This window comes from Crinia signifera, chromosome 4, assembly GCF_055691185.1.
Source record: "Crinia signifera chromosome 4, ASM5569118v1, whole genome shotgun sequence".
NCBI classification, from domain to species: domain Eukaryota; kingdom Metazoa; phylum Chordata; class Amphibia; order Anura; family Myobatrachidae; genus Crinia; species Crinia signifera.
The window spans coordinates 137,729,494-137,748,850 of record NC_139220.1 but is presented as its reverse complement, the minus strand read 5'-3'; the positions used below and the strand labels follow the sequence as shown (position 1 = coordinate 137,748,850).

Sequence of the window (19,357 nt, the reverse complement as noted above, 5' to 3'; positions counted from 1 at the left end):
GGACTTGCATATCTAATAGGTCAACTTTAGCATTTTTATAAAGTTGATAAGACATTTGACAGAGAATGGCTGCCTTGAGCCTGGATGTCATAGACTGAGGGTCACAATGCTGCACATCGGAGGTTATTCTGGTTGGTTTGCAAAAGCAAACTTTTTTAATGGGCAAAACCATGTGCACTGCAGGTGGGGCTGATGTAACTGACACATAGAGAGTTACATTTGGGTGAATCATTTTGTTTCTGGGCAGAGTAAATACTGGCTGCTTTATTCTTACACTGCAATTTAGATTTCAGTTTTAACACACCGCACCCAAATGTAACTCTCTCTGCACATGTTACATCTGCCCCACCTGCAGTGCACATGGTTTTGGCCATTAAAGAAGGAGGTTGCTTTTGCAAACCAACCAGTATCACCCCCATGTTGTAAGTATACAATCGAGACAGGAAAAAAACCTTCAACATAAAAAAATTATTTTAGCAGTTTAATGTGGTGACTAAACATACACAAATAACATTTTTAAAATCATAAAGGTATTAACTTTAAACATTGCTTGAAGAAAACATCTTATGTTAACTGTAACAAATACATATATATATATATTTTTTGATTCCAAGTTCCAGTGTTATTCTGCCAGCCAGTTAGGTGTATATGGGCCAATTTTTGTCAGATGCTGGAAGCGGCAGAAAGGCAGACAGATGACCCATAAGATCATGTGCCCAATGACCGTATATGGCCTCTTTTGTATCAAGGCTTTTACATGTGTCAGAGGAATGACCTAATCTGTCATGGTAACCAATAATGTAGCATGGGTGTTTCGATCAACTCAATTTTGCAGTTTCCACAATGTGAATTAATTTCAGTTTCTTACATGTAAACTAGATGTTTTATGTTGCTACTTAATATGACTGAGCAGCTTCCTATCCAAGCCCGGAATACATTATCTCATCAGTTTCCTACATGTCACGTGAAGAAACTTGTAACAAATTAGAGAAACTATTTAATGGCTTCTTTGGAGCTTTTCTGACTAATGCAGATATGGATATTATGCTTTTCTCCGGCATTGTAACACGGCCATGAGTTTTTTTCTTAGTTCATTACCCACTAATCTATTAGATACATCACTATATCAAATAAACCATAAAATCTCTTTTTTATGTTCTACATATAACAAAAATTTCAACTGAAACATATTTATACAAAAATAACATTAAATTAACCTGCAGTTGGCAAAATATCTTATATGAGCAGTACATACAGACTTAAGTGTACTTAGCTAGCATTATTTTAACTTGTTAATGACTGACTGTCCTACAATGGTGTCTATGTCATAATTAGGTTTAAGATCTCTAGAATACCCAGTACTACTACAGTAATAAGCCATTGGAAATTGTAATTGAAAGAAGTTGAATGTGGAAATCCTTTTAAATCTGCAAAGAAAAAAATTAAATTATTTGTTTGGTAAGTAATTTAAATATTACAGATATATTGCAAATATGTATCTCAAACATACCTAATAACAATGGGTCATCTGAGGACGCAGCTTCGGATCACTATTATAACCGACTGTCGCGATTTACAATGGTTTTAGGGACCAGCCAGCCTGTGTAAGCTAAAAGTGACTCAGACTGGCCATCGGATATGGACACCTGGGATCAGGAAGCCTGCACCTGACAATATAGATTATGGACCAATTATGCCTTCAAAACAGGAGCAAATTTACCCTGTTTTGAAGAACAGTGTCAGGTGCTGTTCTGCCTTCGCTCTTTAAATGCCGCAGCATGTTAATCTGCGCGTACAGGAAGTGAGCACTGTCTCTGGCTACAGATGTCTCCTGCATCCTTGGGAGGCCAGAGACCGAAAACACTTAAGGGTAAATTTACATATGCTCTAAAAAAATGAAAAGTGATGTTTTCCATAGCAACCAATCAGATTATGTGTATTCTTTTTCTATTGCATCATAAAAAATCTGATCTGGATTGCTATGGGCAATATCACTATTCATTTTTAGAACCTCTAGTAAATATACCCCTTCAAATTCTAAAAGCAAATTAAGTGATCACCAGGATAACTATAATTATTATATTCTAAATATATATATATATATTTAAAAATCAAAATACAGGAGCAAAGAGACACCGAATGCTGGATAAGCAATGAGGCTGACATAAACCACGCAGGGTTCCAGCAGGTTACACTTGCTAGATGTCACATGTTATGTTGATGAGGATCAAGTGGTTCACTTGCCCTTTGGTTCTTGGAGAGCACACATGCAACATTATAATTAGAATCTAATGAATATAGGCCCTTATTCAGATCTGATCGCAGTACAAATTTGTTCTCAAAATGGGCAAAACCACGTGCACTTCAGGAGGGGCAGATGTAACATGCAGAGAAAATTTGATTTGTGTGTTATTTTGTTTCTGTGCAGGGTAAATACTGGCTGCATTATTTTTACACTGCAATTTAGATTTCAGTTTCAACACACCCCACCCAAATGTAACTCTCTCTGTACATGTTACCATGGCCGCCGAGAGGGGGGGGGGGAGGGTACATTTTACCTGGGCCCGGGCCTATCAGGGGGCCCGGGGCCCGAGAACACATAAAAAACATTTTTTTTTTTTTTTTTATCTCCAAGTGGTGCGGGTTCCTTGTAGCGGGAGTCGGGACTTGGAGCGTGGGCGGCGGTACATCAAAGGAGAGGCCGCGGTGAGCGGGGGGCTTCTTACTATCACACACTGCACTGTGTGTAGTGTGTTGTGCAGGCAGCGGCATTCCACCGCTGCGGAGCTTCCGTGCAGAGAGACTCTCGCGAGATGATGTCATCATCTCGCAGGTCTCCTGCCTGGATCTGCAGACTGCAGCAGCTGGGACCGGATGCTGCAGCCTGTTTGTGGGAGAGAGTCTGACAACAACAGGAAGGGGAAGGTGCAGTGTGGAGCCGGAGGAGCTCAGACTGGCTGAGCTCACTGAACAAGTGCTGAGTCTGACACACTGACACAGAAAACACCCTGTGCACCCAGTCTAAAAACAAGTAGTAAGTACACTTGTCTCCTCTCCTCTGCCTGGCTTAATTTCTATGATGTATTTGTATATATATATATATATAAATATATATATATATATATATATATTATATATATAATCTATATATATATATATATATATATATATATATATAATCTATATATATATATTATATAATATATATACATATATATATATACACACATCTCTGTGGCATATGTATAATGGGCATCTCTGTGTGGCATATGTATAATAACTGTTACGGAGCGGGGCATATGTATAATGGGCATCACGGTGTGGGGATATGTATAATGGGCATCACGGTGTGTGGCATATGTATAATGGGCATCACGGTGTGGGGCATATGTATAATGGGCATCACGGTGTGGGGCATATGTATAATGGGCATCACGGTGTGGGGCATATGTATAATGGACATCACGGTGTGGGGCATATGTATAATGGGCATCACGGTGTGGGGCATATGTATAATGGGCATCACGGTGTGGGGCATATGTATAATGGGCATCACGGTGTGGGGCATATGTATAATGGGCATCACGGTGTGGGGCATATGTATAATGGGCATCACGGTGTGGGGCATATGTATAATGGACATCACGGTGTGTGGCATATGTATAATGGGCATCATGGTGTGGGGCATATGTATAATGGGCATCACGGTGTGGGGCATATGTATAATGGACATCACGGTGTGGGGCATATGTATAATGGGCATCACGGTGTGGGGAATATGTATAATGGACATCACGGTGTGGGGCATATGTATAATGGGCATCACGGTGTGGGGCATATGTATAATGGGCATCACGGTGTGGGGCATATGTATAATGGGCATCACGGTGTGGGGCATATGTATAATGGACATCACGGTGTGTGGCATATGTATAATGGGCATCACGGTGTGGGGCATATGTATAATGGACATCACGGTGTGGGGCATATGTATAATGGGCATCACGGTATGGGGCATATGTATAATGGGCATCACGGTGTGGGGCATATGTATAATGGGCTTGACGGTGTGGGGCATATGTATGACGGGTATCTCTGTGAGTGGCATATGTATAACGGGCATCTCTGTGAGTGGCATATGTATAATGGGCATCACGGTGTGGGGCATATGTATAATGGACATCACGGTGTGGGGCATATGTATAATGGGCATCACGGTGTGGGGCATATGTATAATGGGCATATGTATAATGGGCATCACGGTGTGGGGCATATGTATAATGGACATCACGGTGTGGGGCATATGTATAATGGGCATCACGGTGTGTGGCATATGTATAATGGACATCACGGTGTGGGGCATATGTATAATGGGCATCACGGTGTGGGGCATATGTATAATGGACATCACGGTGTGGGGCATATGTATAATGGGCATCACGGTGTGGGGCATATGTATAATGGGCATATGTATAATGGGCATCACGGTGTGGGGCATATGTATAATGGACATCACGGTGTGGGGCATATGTATAATGGGCATCACGGTGTGTGGCATATGTATAATGGACATCACGGTGTGGGGCATATGTATAATGGGCATCACGGTGTGGGGCATATGTATAATGGGCATCACGGTGTGGAGCATATGTATAATGGACATCACGGTGTGTGGCATATGTATAATGGGCATCACGGTGTGGGGCATATGTATAATGGGCATATGTATAATGGACATCACGGTGTGGGGCATATGTATAATGGGCATCACGGTGTGGGGCATATGTATAATGGGCATCACGGTGTGGGGCATATGTATAATGGGCTTGACGGTGTGGGGCATATGTATGACGGGCATCTCTGTGAGTGGCAAATGTATAACGGGCATCTCTGTGAGTGGCATATGTATAATAAGCGTTACAGTGTGGGGCATATGTATAATAAGCGTTACAGTGTGGGGCATATGTATAATAAGCGTTACAGTGTGGGGCATATGTATAATAAGGGTTACAGTGTGGGGCATATGTATAATAAGTGTGACAGAGTGAGGAATTATGTTTTTCTTTTTTTTCTCTCTCCTTTTTTTATGTAATGCCCCGCCCCTTTTGTAGCTCCTCCCACATCTCCTCCGCCCACTTTCTGCCCCCGCCCACAGTTCCTGAACCTATTTTCCTACAAAAATAGCACTGCTGTTTCACCCCCCCCCCCCCCCCCCCCTTCCCCCATGGGGGCCCTGGGAAGTTGTTGTACCGGGGCCCAGGATTTCTCTTGGCAGCCCTGCATGTTACATCTGCCCCACCTGCAATGCACATGGTTCACATGATCAGTTCTGAATAAGGCCAAGGTTATGTTGTGATTGCACTTCAGGAAATTCAGCTGATGCTTTACTGTGTATTAGACTCCTACAAAGGCTCTGAAATAGACTGCTGATTCTATAAACATAATGCAGAAAAATATGTTTTTTACTCACATTCATTGGCATAATCCATTGGCTTTATATCCCCAATGTCTTCTACACTTATCTTTATTACACTCATTTTATATTATTCCTTTACATCTTCACTTCTCATTTCTACTATACCATTTAGCAATATGATCCTTCTGTAACTATTGTGATGAGAGTTCAGACACCAGACGGTCTGAAGTGTACCAGACCAGCCAAAAGGAGCCTCGCAAAAAGAAAAATAGGTACTTGTGTAGTTTCACGGCGCCGTGAAACTACACAAGTACCGAAAAATAGGATCTGTTCCATATTTTACAGCAACCTAGAAACTGCCTACAGAAGACTTTAGAAAACCCCAAGGAGACAGTAGGAACCATTTTAGCTCCTGTAGTTTGGTTTTCATAGAAAACCAATAAGGGTCCCTGGGGGTGGATGGGAGATCAGGGAAAGCCCCATCCACAAAGGCCAGTCCAGGTCTTGTGGGTTCTGCAGCCAGGATGGCTGAGTAATGGTGCACGATACACGATATACCTTGGTGCCAGTAATTTATGACAATCCCAACAATACTGTTACACTATCTAACCACTATGACCCACCTAAGAGCTGATCTTCTCCCTGCATTGAGTTGGACAACCTACCAGACAAGCAACATAGAAGCACCTGTAACAACCATGCAAATCTACATTTATACCATTCAGCATTCATTGGGAACAGAAACCATTATTTCTGTATCTCACACACAGGCCTCTTTCATTAATCAGTCTATGTTTGGTTTTTGTTAGGTATAATGCATTTTTAGTTTTTGTTAGGGATAATGTCTTTGTCTATACAATAACCATAAAATTCAAATATACTTACCCTCCAACCCATCACGTTGTAGATTTTCTGTGAATATAAATAAAAAATGACCATGCATCTGCTATGTGATCTGCACTTTAGACAAAGAATTGTGGATGATAGTATTTAATTACTGCATGACTAGTCTCACCTAATGGTCAGATCTGATTTTTCTAAAACATTAGTATGAATGATATTGTTTGCGGTTTATATATAGGGATGTCGGCAGGATTAATAATGATACCTTCCCTCTGCAGCCTTACCCCAATCATCCCCGTTAGTGCCTAACCCTCACGCTGCCACGACTTGTCTGATCGTGTTCCCGGTAATGACCCTGGGTGAGCCTGTGGAGGGTGCAGGAAGCTACTGTAGGTGGTCTGAGATAGTTATAGCTCATGTGCTGGAGAGCTCTGGGAGAATGCACAGTGGACACAGAATTGGTGAGACCCCGAAATAGAGGAGCAGAGTGTAACTTGCCAAGGCATTTCCTCAGTGACCCCAGCAAGGGCTGTGCTGTGCCTGAAAAGGCCCTCTGCCCGGGTTTCTCTGTAGGAACTGTGGGATTCTCAGGAAGAATGAAACTGCACCATGATGGGACGTTGGACCATCAATATTGGATCTGATGGCTGCTAGGAACTAACTGTAGATAGCAAAGCACTGGGGAATATGAGTAAGCCGAGGCTGGACCTGAGGATGGCAGAGTCCGTATGGTAACTGGTGGTATCTGGTCTTTCTGAGAAATGATGGTGTGGCCTAGGGGACAATAGCAGGTTTTGGTCTGGGAGCCATTGGTAGTGTCGGTCTGGGAACCGATGGTGCGTCCTGGGAGCCGATGGTAGTGTCGGTCTGGGAACCGAAGGTGCAGCCTGGGAGCAGATGTAGCGTCAGTTTATGAACCAATGGTGTGGCCTGGGAGCGATGGTAGTGCCAGTATGGGAACCAAAGGTACGGCCTGGGAGCTGTTGTAGGGACAACCTTGAAGCCGATGGTAGGGTTTATCAAGGAACCGATGGTGCAGACTGGGAGCCGATGGTATCCAGAGCCTGTGTAGATATCCTGGGCTGGGCACAGAAGACTGGAACATACTGGAGATGTTAACAGTGGGAGTGTCTGGCAGCAAGTAAGTAACCAGGTAGGCATAGCAACAGGACACCGGTATCTGGATCGCTGAAGAAAGCCACGAGCCTTGAGAGCTGACGCTGTTGAACTTTGCAGGGGAACTGACAAGTTTTTCAAGGCAAGGCTCATTCTGGCTTAGAACCCTCCAGATGGCTGTTGATTGGATGCAGCTTGCAGCAGCAGCACACACAGAACCAGGAAATGAATACCTGAATTTAACTGGATCATGTGACTAAGCTGGAGTCAATGGACAGGAGTCTGAAGGTCAGGTGATCCAGGGTGTCATGGCGGCACCCATGTCCCTTGGGTATTGTGGGGGGCGCTTAGTGACAGGCAGCCACAAGAGACTGACACATGCCAGTAGCCACAGACCTCTGCTATGCAGAATACACCAATGCGCCGGTAAGTGGTGCATATGAGCATCGCGAGGACTGGGGTTCCTGACAATCTCCAGAGCAGACACTTCTGAAGGATGCTAGAAGGAGGTGATGACCATTTTGGTGGCAACATTTACTACAGTAAAAGGCAGGTGCTAACAGTGGTAACCGGAAGTTACCACAAACAGGTATGGCATACATCTAAGGGGAATAAGATGGTACAAGGTGTATACATTTTGTGAGGCATAATATGGTGTCAGGGCATAATTGTGTGGGGCATATTATGGATTAAGGGGCATTACTGTGTGGGACATATGGTGCAAGGGACAGTATTGTGTCAGTGTATTGTAGTTTTTTCCTACATCGCCATGACCATTGCAGTGAGGCCACATTCCCTACAGCAACATCATGCCCCATTTGGGTGCACATATTTTGTGCTTATACTGAATATGATGGGGGGTGTACATTTTTTAGTGTCCACACTGGGAGATTAATTGTCTAGAAACAGCCCTGCTTGTGAGAACATATAATCTCTGGATAAATATACTGTACTTACTGCAGAGATTGTTATTACACTGGTCACCTGGACATTCGCTGCATGGGACTCCAGAATTGTAAGGTTTACGTCCCCTATAGTTTCCCCTTTAAAGATAAAGAAAGTATGAATGAAAAAATGCTGGTAGTGACAGAGAAAATAAAGGCATACCCAAGCGTTTTAGGGGAGGGTGTTACCAAAAGCCATAATGCCTGTTTTCAGGGCAGCCTCTGAGTAAGTCTGTGGCTACTCTGAGCCTGCGATAACTGGTGACCAGTGGAAAAATAATTTGATGGTGAGCAGCTTACCAATGGTTTTGAAGATTTTCACTTGGCTGCAAATAGATCTGCCGCCGTACAAATCGGTTCGCACAGCGACTACACTAAATCGCAAGGCGAGTTTTCAATATAGTGGGTGGTGTCTACCTGAACGCTGGCTGTTGCCAATACGTGGATGTGCACACACAAGTTTTGTTGAGAGAAACAAAATATACAGTGGAACACTGCTACAAAACCCCTGATATTTTTTTTTGTTCATCTGCAGTGCGGTGCCCTGGACTGTGTATTGTAAAAACAAAACTGATATCAAGCCAAAGTAAATCTTAATTGGCACAAAATTAATAAATAGAAAAATATTCTCTGCAAATTCTAGTACATAGTTACCTACCCTCCTGCATTCTGCAGGAGACTCCCTGAAATAGCAGCAATCTCCCTCTCTCCCTCATCAGTCTAGCAATCTCCCTCATGTCACCTAGCCCACATTACACTGTTACATTTTTGTGGAAAAAAGGAATGAGAGACAGATACATTTACATTGAATTATCAGCACCATTTCCCAGCACTTTGGCAAGTACAGTAGCTCTTACTAACTGCTTTGGGACTCATCTACATTTGGATATAAGTCATTTTAAAAGATTCCTCTCAGATGTATCAGTACACACCCACGCTTCTAGGTGCCACGTTCACAATCTCTTTTCACAATCTCTCCATATATGGAACTAGACACGCCCTACGGTGGAACATGACACGCCCCTTCAATGGGACGCGGTGCAAAATTCTACTACCAACTATAATCTCCCTGAAACTAGTTTTCAAAAGTAGGCAAGTGTGTTCTAGTATCCACTATTTTGGGATTGTCAGGGTCATCAAGAAGAAATCTGGGACAAAGTGGTTTCTAAAACCCATTTCAATTTTGAAATGGAGACCAAAGGTGTCTCTTACTCCACAGTACTCTCTTCTCCTATTATGAAATGGCTCCCATGGCATGTCTATGTCACAGAGGGAAAGGGAGCACCATCAACACATACCATGTCACAGTCTCAGCCTTCTCCTTTTGATTTAAACGAGTCACCTTCAACGGCCTCTGATGTCTAACATATTTGATGTACTTTGCTTACCTTTTGTCCTTTGTCTTTACCTTTGTTAGTACTTTAAATCATCAATACCTCTGTACGCCCTGCTCCCTCAATTCCCACTTCCCTTTCCCTTTGTTATCCCCTTTTTTTTATGTTTACCCCTTTGTTATTAATATGAAAATTTGAAATAAAGATTGAATGTTGAAAGAAGAAATCTGGTCTCAAACGAATCACTTCCTGCCCTTTCTGTGCCCTCCCCCTCTGAAGTTACACTGTGATTACACTCTTTGGGGTGTTGCTGTTCCTATATACAACTGCCATCATCCAGCATATATATACAGTATATAATTCTAGTGCTTTTCATTTATATCTTAATTTTTTAATGAAGTTACTTACGCAGGGCCATAGTTACAAGCTACAATGTACACATAGCTTTCTGGACACTTGGTAGATGCGCAACCAACTTTGTAAGAATTAGCCCACACAACCTGTAAAAGATTAAATTGTTACCTTCATGTTTTGTTGCATAATCAGCCATCTACTGTAAATGTCTTGTTTTGTTTCATTTTTTACAGGGGCTGATGTTCTGTAGCATTGTGCATAAGTGCTTTTTTTTCTGTGGTGCAGAATAAGTTTACTCATACTATGCATGCCTGTCAAAGATTTTTACACATACAGTACAAAATTAAATGTATACAGTATCTGCCATAAGACTTTGTAATTGTGTGTGCTGGAGCCCTGGCACACAATATAAACTGATGAAGATTACTAGCCAATCCTGATTGTTAGATTCAGAGGTGGATTTAGACCTCATGGGGCCCTAGGCAAGATACCGGTTTGAGTCTCTCCTCAAACAACCCATAGCACTATATTTTTGCTGCTAATTGCACGTAGCATCAATAGAGTATCTTGGCGTGTGCACTGTCTACCGAGAAATGCTCAGCTGTGTGAACATCAGCATTGTGGGCTATGGCCGCGCGTGTACATTGTACACCATGCCTGAGCCATCAGACTAAAGGCAGCGAGCAAAGGCTAATCTTTGTTTGCTGTTCACAGGGTGACTGGCATCTGTGGGCGTTTGGGGGTGGAAATACAGTGTTTTCTGGGAGTGCCCTAAAAACTGCAGGCATTTCCCAGCCATTGGGAGGGAGGTCGCTGACATCATCACCGTCCTCCTTCTCCCCGCGGCCTTTGCAGCGCAGAGTTATGCCTGGTACACACCAGGATGACTAGGGTCCGATCCCCTCAATCTAGATCCAATTCCGACCAATTGGATGTAGATTGTGTGGTGATTGGGCCCTTTTCAGTCCTGGTGTGTACCGATACCGATCCGATGCGCGGTCCCACGGGTCGGTCGTTATTCAGATCCTACCTGCTGCAGGTAGGATCTGAATAATGACCATACTGCCGGGTGCGGGTCGCCATCGGATCGGACCCGCTCACGGTGCACATCGTGAGCAGGTCGTGCCCCCCGCATCATCGTGAGCGGCTCTGAAGAAACACTGACGACACACTCACAATGTGCATCGTGAGCGGGTCCTCGTAATGTGTACCCCACATCAGTCTAGACTTGTGAGTGAATGAGTAATACATAGTAGTTTAGGCTGAAAAAAGACATATGTCCATCAAGTTCAACCTTTGGTTAGAGGGTATGTTCTATTCCCTAATATGAATTGTGTATTTTGATTTAATTTTAGACAAAATATGATTGTTGATTGTACTCCTGGATGTTTTTAACCAATAAATGTCTATCCAAACTTATTTTAAGTGTATTTATTGTGTCTGCTGACACCACCTCTCCAGGAAGAGAGTTCCATAATTGAATTGCCCTAACCATAAAAAAGTATTTCCTTCTAAGGGTACAAAATCTTCTCTCATCATGTCTTAGCGCTTACTTTAATTCTCTTCACTTCATCATGGCTTAGTACATCTCCCCCCAAGTCTGGTTATGTTTGCCTGCGACTCTATCTCATTGACTGTGATTTTCAGCCATTACAGACTAGTAGGTTGCTTAAATATTACCTCTGTCACCTACAGTTCTTTGTTTTTTTTTTATTTTATTTTTTTATACAAATTGTAAAGCATATATAATAAATCCAAATGCTTCTAAACTATGTTCTATATTAAAGTTAATTTCAAAGAACAAATCATAAAACATACCCTACCTGAGTATAATGGCCACATAATGTTCCTGTTCTGCATCCATTTGTATCATAGGTATAGTCAGCAACTTCACCTGCCCAATAGGTGGTTATTATTTCCATAATATTAATATCTGGTCCAATGAAGAGATTTTCTCCAACAGGACTGAATACAGGATGTAGGCCTTTCCGGTGCAAGTCTGTATTATGCTCAAATATACATTTACGTGTCCAAGATTTAGCAATTTTTGCTAAATCTGAATCCCATGTCTGTAGAATGGAAAAACAACAATTGCTGAACTTCATTTATCAAATTTAAACTTAGTTATTGTCCATTTGCAAAATTCATTATTTCTAAAAATCTAACCCATATACTGTATGTAACAGATCCCACTGTTGCCTGAATTAGTGGTACTTCTCAGCATAATTACCAAATTCTTGAGTTATAGAGTTTTACCATAGAGGTAGAGTCGGGATAACTTGCAGCAGTAGTGGAACCACTTATAGAGCAGGGGAATGTGTAACTGCTTATTAAAAGCATTTAGACCATGATTTTAAGTGACAAGCAGGTTTATCTGGGATAGTAGTAGTAGTAGTAGTAGTAGTACGTTTATTTATAAGGCGCCGCAAAGTGTCCGCAGCGCCGTACATAGCAAACAAAAAAAAAAAATTACAAGGTAACGTACAGGGTGTGTTGAAAGATACAGTATAAATAGGGGTATAGCTGGTAGAACTAAAATCAGCATCAGTTCAGAAGTAGGTGTCAAAATTGTCAAGGAGACTGAAGATGAAGTAGAGGAAGGGAAGAACAGGACAGGAGCACAGGTGAGGTAATGAGGTAGGGTGAGTACGTGAGGAAGGAGGGCCCTGCTCATAAGAGTTAACATACTAAAAATAGGTGGGTGGACGAACGAAATACAATAGGATAAGTAGGAACGGAGGGGAACGGAGGCAGGATAGGAGGATCAAAAGAGGTTAGGAGGAGGGATAGGCTAGTCGAAAAAAGTGGGTTTTGAGGGAGCGCTTGAAGGAGGTAAGGGAATCAGATAGCCTGATGGGTGGCGGGAGGTTGTTCCAGTGCAGGGGGGCAGCGCGAGAGAAATCTTGGACACGGGAGTGGGAGGAGGTGATTAGGTGAGAGGTCAGTCGGCGGTCAGCGATGGAGCGAAGAGGACGGGAGGGAGTGTGGATAGAGATCAGTGAAGAGAGGTAGGGAGCTGTGGAGGAGGAGAGAGCCTTGTAGGTGGTGGTGAGGAGTTTAAAGAGAACTCTTAAAGGAATGGGGAGCCAGTGAAGAGATAAACAGAGGGGGGAGGCGGAGGTAGAGCGGCGGGAGAGGAAGATGAGCCTAGCAGCAGCGTTAAGAATGGATTGGAGAGGTGCGAGGCGGGTGAGAGGTAGCCCAGAGAGAAGGATGTTGCAGTAGTCAAGGCGGGAGATGACAAGAGAGTGAATGAGAATTTTGGTCGCGTCAGTGGAGAGGAATGGTCTGATGCGTGATATGTTGCGTAGGTGAAAGCGGCAAGACTGTGAGAGAGCACGAATGTGGGGGGTGAAAGAGAGGGAGGAGTCAATGATGACACCGAGGCAGCGCGTTTGGTCGGTGGACGTGATCTCGGTTTCACCAATGCTGATGGAGATAGTGGGAGAAGAGGGGATGTTCGGGGGATGGAAGATTAGAAGTTCAGTTTTAGCCATGTTTAGTTTCAGGAAGCGTTGGGTCATCCAGGCTGAGATGGCCGTGAGGCATTCGGAGACCTTGGACAGGAGTGATGGGGATAAGTCGGGGGAGGAGAGATAGATTAGGGTATCATCAGCATAAAGGTGGTAATGAAAACCATAGGAGCTGATGAGGGTGCCCAGAGAGGTGGTGTAGAGGGAGAAGAGGAGAGGGCCAAGGACTGACCCTTGGGGAACACCGACTGGCTGGGGGGTAGTAGGAGAGGAGGAGCTCGGAGTGGAGACGGAGAAGGAGCGATCGGAGAGGTATGAGGTGAACCAGGAGAAGACCGTGCCAGTGATGCCAAAGGAGCGGAGGGTGTTGAGCAGGAGAGGGTGGTCAACAGTGTCAAAGGCAGCCGACAGATCAAGCTGGATGAGGATAGAGAAGAGGCCTTTGGATTTAGCCGATAGTAGATCGTTAGTGACTTTGGTCAGGGCAGTTTCAGTGGAATGTAAAGGGCGGAACCCGGATTGGAGGGGGTCTAGAATGGAGTTAGCAGTAAGGTGGCTTAGGAGACGATTATAGGCCAGACGTTCTAGGAGTTTGGAGGCAAAAGGGAGGAGGGAGATGGGCCTGTAGTTGGATGGAGAGTTGGGGTCCAGATTTGTTTTTTTGAGAATTGGGGAGACAAGAGCGTGTTTGAAGGAGGAAGGGAAGATCCCAGAGGATAGGGAAAGATTAAAGAGGTGAGCCAGGTGAGAGCAGACTGATGGACTGAGACGACGGATAATATTGGAGGGGATAGGATCGAGCGGGCAGGTGGAGGGAGAAGCGGATTGAAGGATAGAGTGGACTTCAGCAGCAGTGGTGGGGTAAAATGAGGACAGGGGTTGGAAGGAGGGGAGTGGAGATGTAGGAGGGGAGGAGGGAGAGGGTGAGGTTATGGCAGCAGTGATGGCAGTCCTGAGAGAGGAGATTTTGGTTGAAAAGTAGGTAGCAAAATCAGCGGCTACGACGGAGGACGGAAGAGCTGGAGGAGGGGGTGAGAGCAAGGAGTTGAAGGTGGCGAAGAGCCTGCGGGGATTGGATGATTGGGAAAGGATGAGGGACTTAAAGTAGGATTCCTTGGCCAGAGCAAGGGCAGAGCTGAAGGAGGAAAGAATGAATTTGAAATGGAGATAATCCGCAAGGGAGCGTGATTTCTTCCAGAAGCGCTCAGCAGTGCGAGAGCACTTTTTAAGGAATCGGGTGATAGGTGAGTGCCACGGTTGGGGGTTGGAGCATCGAAGGGGGATAGAGGAGGGAGGGCAGGCAGAGTCCAATGCCGAAGATAGGGTGTCATTATAGAGGGAGGCAGCGAGGTTCGGGCAGGACATGAGGGCGATTGGGGCGAGAAGAGGACACAGCGTGTTTGAGAAGGCAGCAAGATCAAGTGTGTTAACGTTATGCCGTGAGACAATGCGCTTGGGAGGGGGGGTGGGAGAGGGGGAAGCAGTGAGGGAGAAGGAGATGAGGTGATGGTCAGAAAGAGGAAAAGCTGAGATAGTGTAGTCAGTAAGGGAACAAGAGCGAGAGAAGACGAGATCGAGGGAGTGTCCTTGGATGTGGGTGGGAGAGGTAGTCCACTGAGATAGGCCAAGAGAGGAGCAGAGAGAGAGGAGTTTGGAGGTGCCAGGATCAGCGGGTTTATCCAAGGGGATGTTAAAGTCACCAAGAATGACAGATGGCAGGTCGGAGGAGAGGAAGTGTGGAAGCCAGGCGGCGAAGTTGTCAAGAAATTGGGAGATAGGGCCAGGGGGGCGGTAGATTGCAGCGACACGGAGGTGGTAGGGGTAGTATAGACGGATAGAGTGAGACTCAAAGGAGGAGAAAAGGAGAGAGGGTTCGGGGTGAATGACACTGTGGGTGCATGAGGCTGAGAGGAGAAAACCCACACCGCCACTGGATACTAGACTAATAGACTAATGTCTATCTATTTCACACAGATTTATTATAACATCTACCAAACATTGGGGTATATTCAGACCTGATCTGACAGATAGTTGCAGTGGCAGTGCAACGTCCAGAAGGAGAAGTACTAGTGTGAAAGTGGATATAACATCTGAGGAACAGGAGGATAAAATCACGTCCCCAGGAGGTCCGGTGAGCTTAAAAAAGATTTTTTTCTTGCTGAAAGGAACTGTTTTTTTATGTGTATTTTTTATATTTTTGTATTTTTTTGATTTTTATCTGTTGGTTGGTGGAGAAATAAACTTTTTTATTTTTTAAGGATATTGTGGAGACTGAGTATCCGGAAAATACCCATGTTGGGAACAGTGTATACATTATTTCTTTCCTGCATACCCTACCAGAAGTCTCTTACATATAGCACTAAGCACTTTAAAATGTGTCCATGTCGACAGTGTCAACATTCGGGTAAAAAAAAAACAGCGAAAAACCCCATGTCGACCTTTTGACTGCTGACCTTGCCCATGTCGACCTAATGCTTTTGTTGACCTAACCCATGTCGACCTTGCTGCATGTCGACATGGGTTAGGTGTGGTGGTGTCGAACCAATGCTTGTTGACCTAGTTGCTGTAGATAATATGATCCCCACCCCTTCCATGCAGGGGGAACAGGCTCCGCGGCAGCCCCTCTCATGACCATGAGCAGGGAGGTGGGGTGGCTTCCCATAGCCCACCACTGCTCAGCCAACCAGCCAGTGATGTTTGCTAGAAGCCAGCTGAGTGCTCCCTTTCATGTGACTCACAACAGCCGGCACTGGTCAGGCACATGCAATATATACAACATTTCAGGTTCTGCTATTGGGTTATTACGTGTGTGTGTGAGAGCTGGGAGTGGTGCTGCTACTGCTATGTGTGAGAAGTGTCATAGAACCTGTAGTAGTGTTGTATTTGAATCCCACCACTGGATACAGCTATACTGCTAAAAAAAATAAAGGGAACATTAGCAGAACACATCCTAGATCTGAATGAATGAAATATTATTATTAAATAACTGTTCTTTACATAATTGAATGTGCTGACAACAAAATCACACAAAAATTATCAATGGAAATCAAATTTACTAACCTATGGAGGTTTGGATTTGGAGTCGCACTCAAAATGAAAGTGGAAAAACACACTACAGGCTGATCCAACTTTGATGTAATGTCCTTAAAACAAGTCAAAATGAGGCTCAGTAGTGTGTGGCCTCCACATGCCTGTATGACCTCCCTACAATGCTTGGGCATGCTCCTGATGAGGTGGCGGATGGTCTCCCGAGGGATCTCCTCCCAGACCTGGACTAAAGCATCCGCCAACTCCTGGACAGTCTGTGCTGCAACATGGCGTTGATGGATGGAGCGAGACATGATGTCCCAGATGTGCTCAATTGGATTCAGGTCTGGGGAACGGGATGGTTAGTCCATAGCATCAATGCCTTCGTATTGCAGGAACTGCTGACACACTCCAGCCACATGAGGTCTAGCATTGTCTTGCATTAGGAGGAACCCAGGGCCAACCGCACCAGCATATGGACTCACAAGGGATTTGAGGCTCTCATCTCGGTACCTAATGGCAGACAGGCTACCTCTGGTGAGCACACTGACGGCTGTGCGGCCCCCCAAAGAAATTCCACCCCACACCATTACTGACCCACTGCCAAACCGGTCATGCTGGAGGATGTTACAGGCAGCAGAACATTCTAGATGAGCTGCACTACCTGAGCCACTTGTGTGGGTTGTAGACTCCATCTCATGCCACCACTAGAATGAAAGCACCGCCAGCTTTCAAAAGTAACCAAAACATCCGCCAGAAAGCATAGGAGCTGAGAAGTGGTCTGTGGTCACCACCTGCAGAATAACCTTTATTGGGGGTGTCTTGCTAATTGCCTATAATTTCCACCTGTTGTCTATTCCATTTGGACAAAAGCATGCGAAATTGATTGTCAATCAGTGTTGCTTCCTAAGTGGACAGTTTGATTTCACAGAAGTGTCATTGACTTGGAGTTACACTGTGTTGTTTAATGCTGTGTACACACGGGGTAATATGATTACTGGGGATATATTGCTAGCAATATATCCCCAGCAATCATATTGCTCAGTGTCTCCTTTTCATCAGCGATGAAAAGGAGACACTGCTACGGGGCGGAGGGGGAGCGCAGCAGCAGCAGACGCTGCTGCTGTCACTTTGATGGGAGGAGGGAGGGAGCAGCGGCACGGGGCTGGGGAGATCAACGCTGATCTCCCCGGCGCTGACCTCCCGGCACAGCGATCGCCGGGGAAAGCCGCTGGTCGCAGGAGCATGCTCCTGTGACCAGCGACCATTAGGCAGTGCACACGGGAGCGCGCAGCTGGTGATTTATCGCCAGCTGCGCTCCAAATCACTGGCACTATGGTCGCTCAGCGACCATATTCCCAGCGATTTTACATGAAATTGCACCCGTGTGTACTCACCTTAAGTGTTCCGTTTATTTTTTTCAGCAGTGTATATAAACTTGGTATTAGAATGACAATTTGTATAACCTGGGCACTTTTATTAATAAAACAACAGAATCACCAAGAGGTAATGAGTATGGTAAACCTTTATATAAAAATGAACTTTGAGGTAATATATAAAAATCATAAGTAATGAAACTTTGTTTTGTACCTGTTTCAGAAACACAATCAACTTTACTGTTGTATGTTTTAATTTAGCCATATTATAGAGAGAATAATTTTATGGCTTTTAAATTGTTTATTAAGATTATTTAACCCTGATATTGAGGCAGAGCACATGTAGTAAGACAGCCAATCAGCTCCTAATTGCCATGTTACAGAGTTCCCTCACTCTCTTTTTTCAGATACCACAACACGGTGCAGGGCCCTTGTGATCAAGGAGAAGCTGTGCACCTGAAAATAAATCAATGCATTCTACTGTACTTTTGATTTGAGAATCAGAACATGTGACAATCATGCTGAACTTCCATGACACATTCCAGATTGAAAGACAGCAGTGAGAGATGTGACTATTTATTCCTAACCTACAGACTTGACAACCGCTTTTGGCAACCTCTGGTATATACATTTGTATGCATAATCTACTCCATTCCAGTTTGAAAGTGTGTACCAGGATATGTGTATCTATTAATGCAAGTAAAGGAACATTGCAAAAACCAATCTACATTGTCTGTATTTGGCAATTTGATGATGGAAGTTATCTATGTACTAATTCTGTAAGATCTGTCGAGTAACCAAAATGCATGCACAGTGGGAGCCAGGGCACATGCCTAAGGGAAACAAGTCAGACCTAGCTGTGGAGGAGCACCACCCATCAGATCCCTTTACTTGTGAAATAATTAAATGTTAAGATATTTAGCAAGTATGCCAGAACACAGCATAGACCACTTCACAAAAATATGTTCTTTTCTCCACCTAGAGAAGTAGGAGTCATACCATGTACTTCATATTGCTAGCAGTTGGTGTCACTTTGGACCGTATTATATTGTGGGCATCCAAGGTGCTCTTGATGAAGTTTACATCTGTAATGGAGGGAGGGTCTGCTTCCAGGATTACTCTGACATTGCAGAGGAGCAAGATCACTAGGGACAACATGTCTGGGTGCAGCTGGCAGAAGATTAAAATGGCTGCATAGGAGACAAGCTCCTCCTACTGACTGCTGCTAAGTTGGTTGCCATGGTAAAGAGGATTGAGCAAGGGAGCATCTCTTATGCAGCATCAGGGCCTGTGTTGCCTACTGTAGTAAAGATCACATATTTGTAATACAGGTTTCTCATAAGATACCTTTATTTACAGTTCTAATAATGATTGGTTACTGCATCCGTGTTGCTTAATATAGAAGGATTAATAGATCGAACCCATACTGTATCCGCAACTACTAAGATTTCTAATTATTTATGAACTTTTTTTT

The 19,357-nt window shown here is 44.2% G+C and overlaps 1 protein-coding gene across 1 annotated transcript; it reads right to left on the bottom strand.

Moving 5' to 3' along the window:
• Window positions 1-460: 460 nt before the first annotated feature.
• On the bottom strand, window positions 461-19,087 carry LOC146072435 (glioma pathogenesis-related protein 1-like). Its single transcript, XM_083179680.1, has 6 exons — window positions 18,883-19,087; window positions 11,831-12,076; window positions 10,062-10,153; window positions 8,333-8,418; window positions 6,302-6,328; window positions 461-1,427 (listed from the first exon to the last, which is right to left on the bottom strand). Exons 1-6 carry the CDS (start codon window positions 19,039-19,041, stop codon window positions 1,321-1,323), a joined length of 717 nt encoding a protein of 238 aa, XP_083035806.1. The 5' UTR covers window positions 19,042-19,087; the 3' UTR covers window positions 461-1,320.
• Window positions 19,088-19,357: the final 270 nt, after the last annotated feature.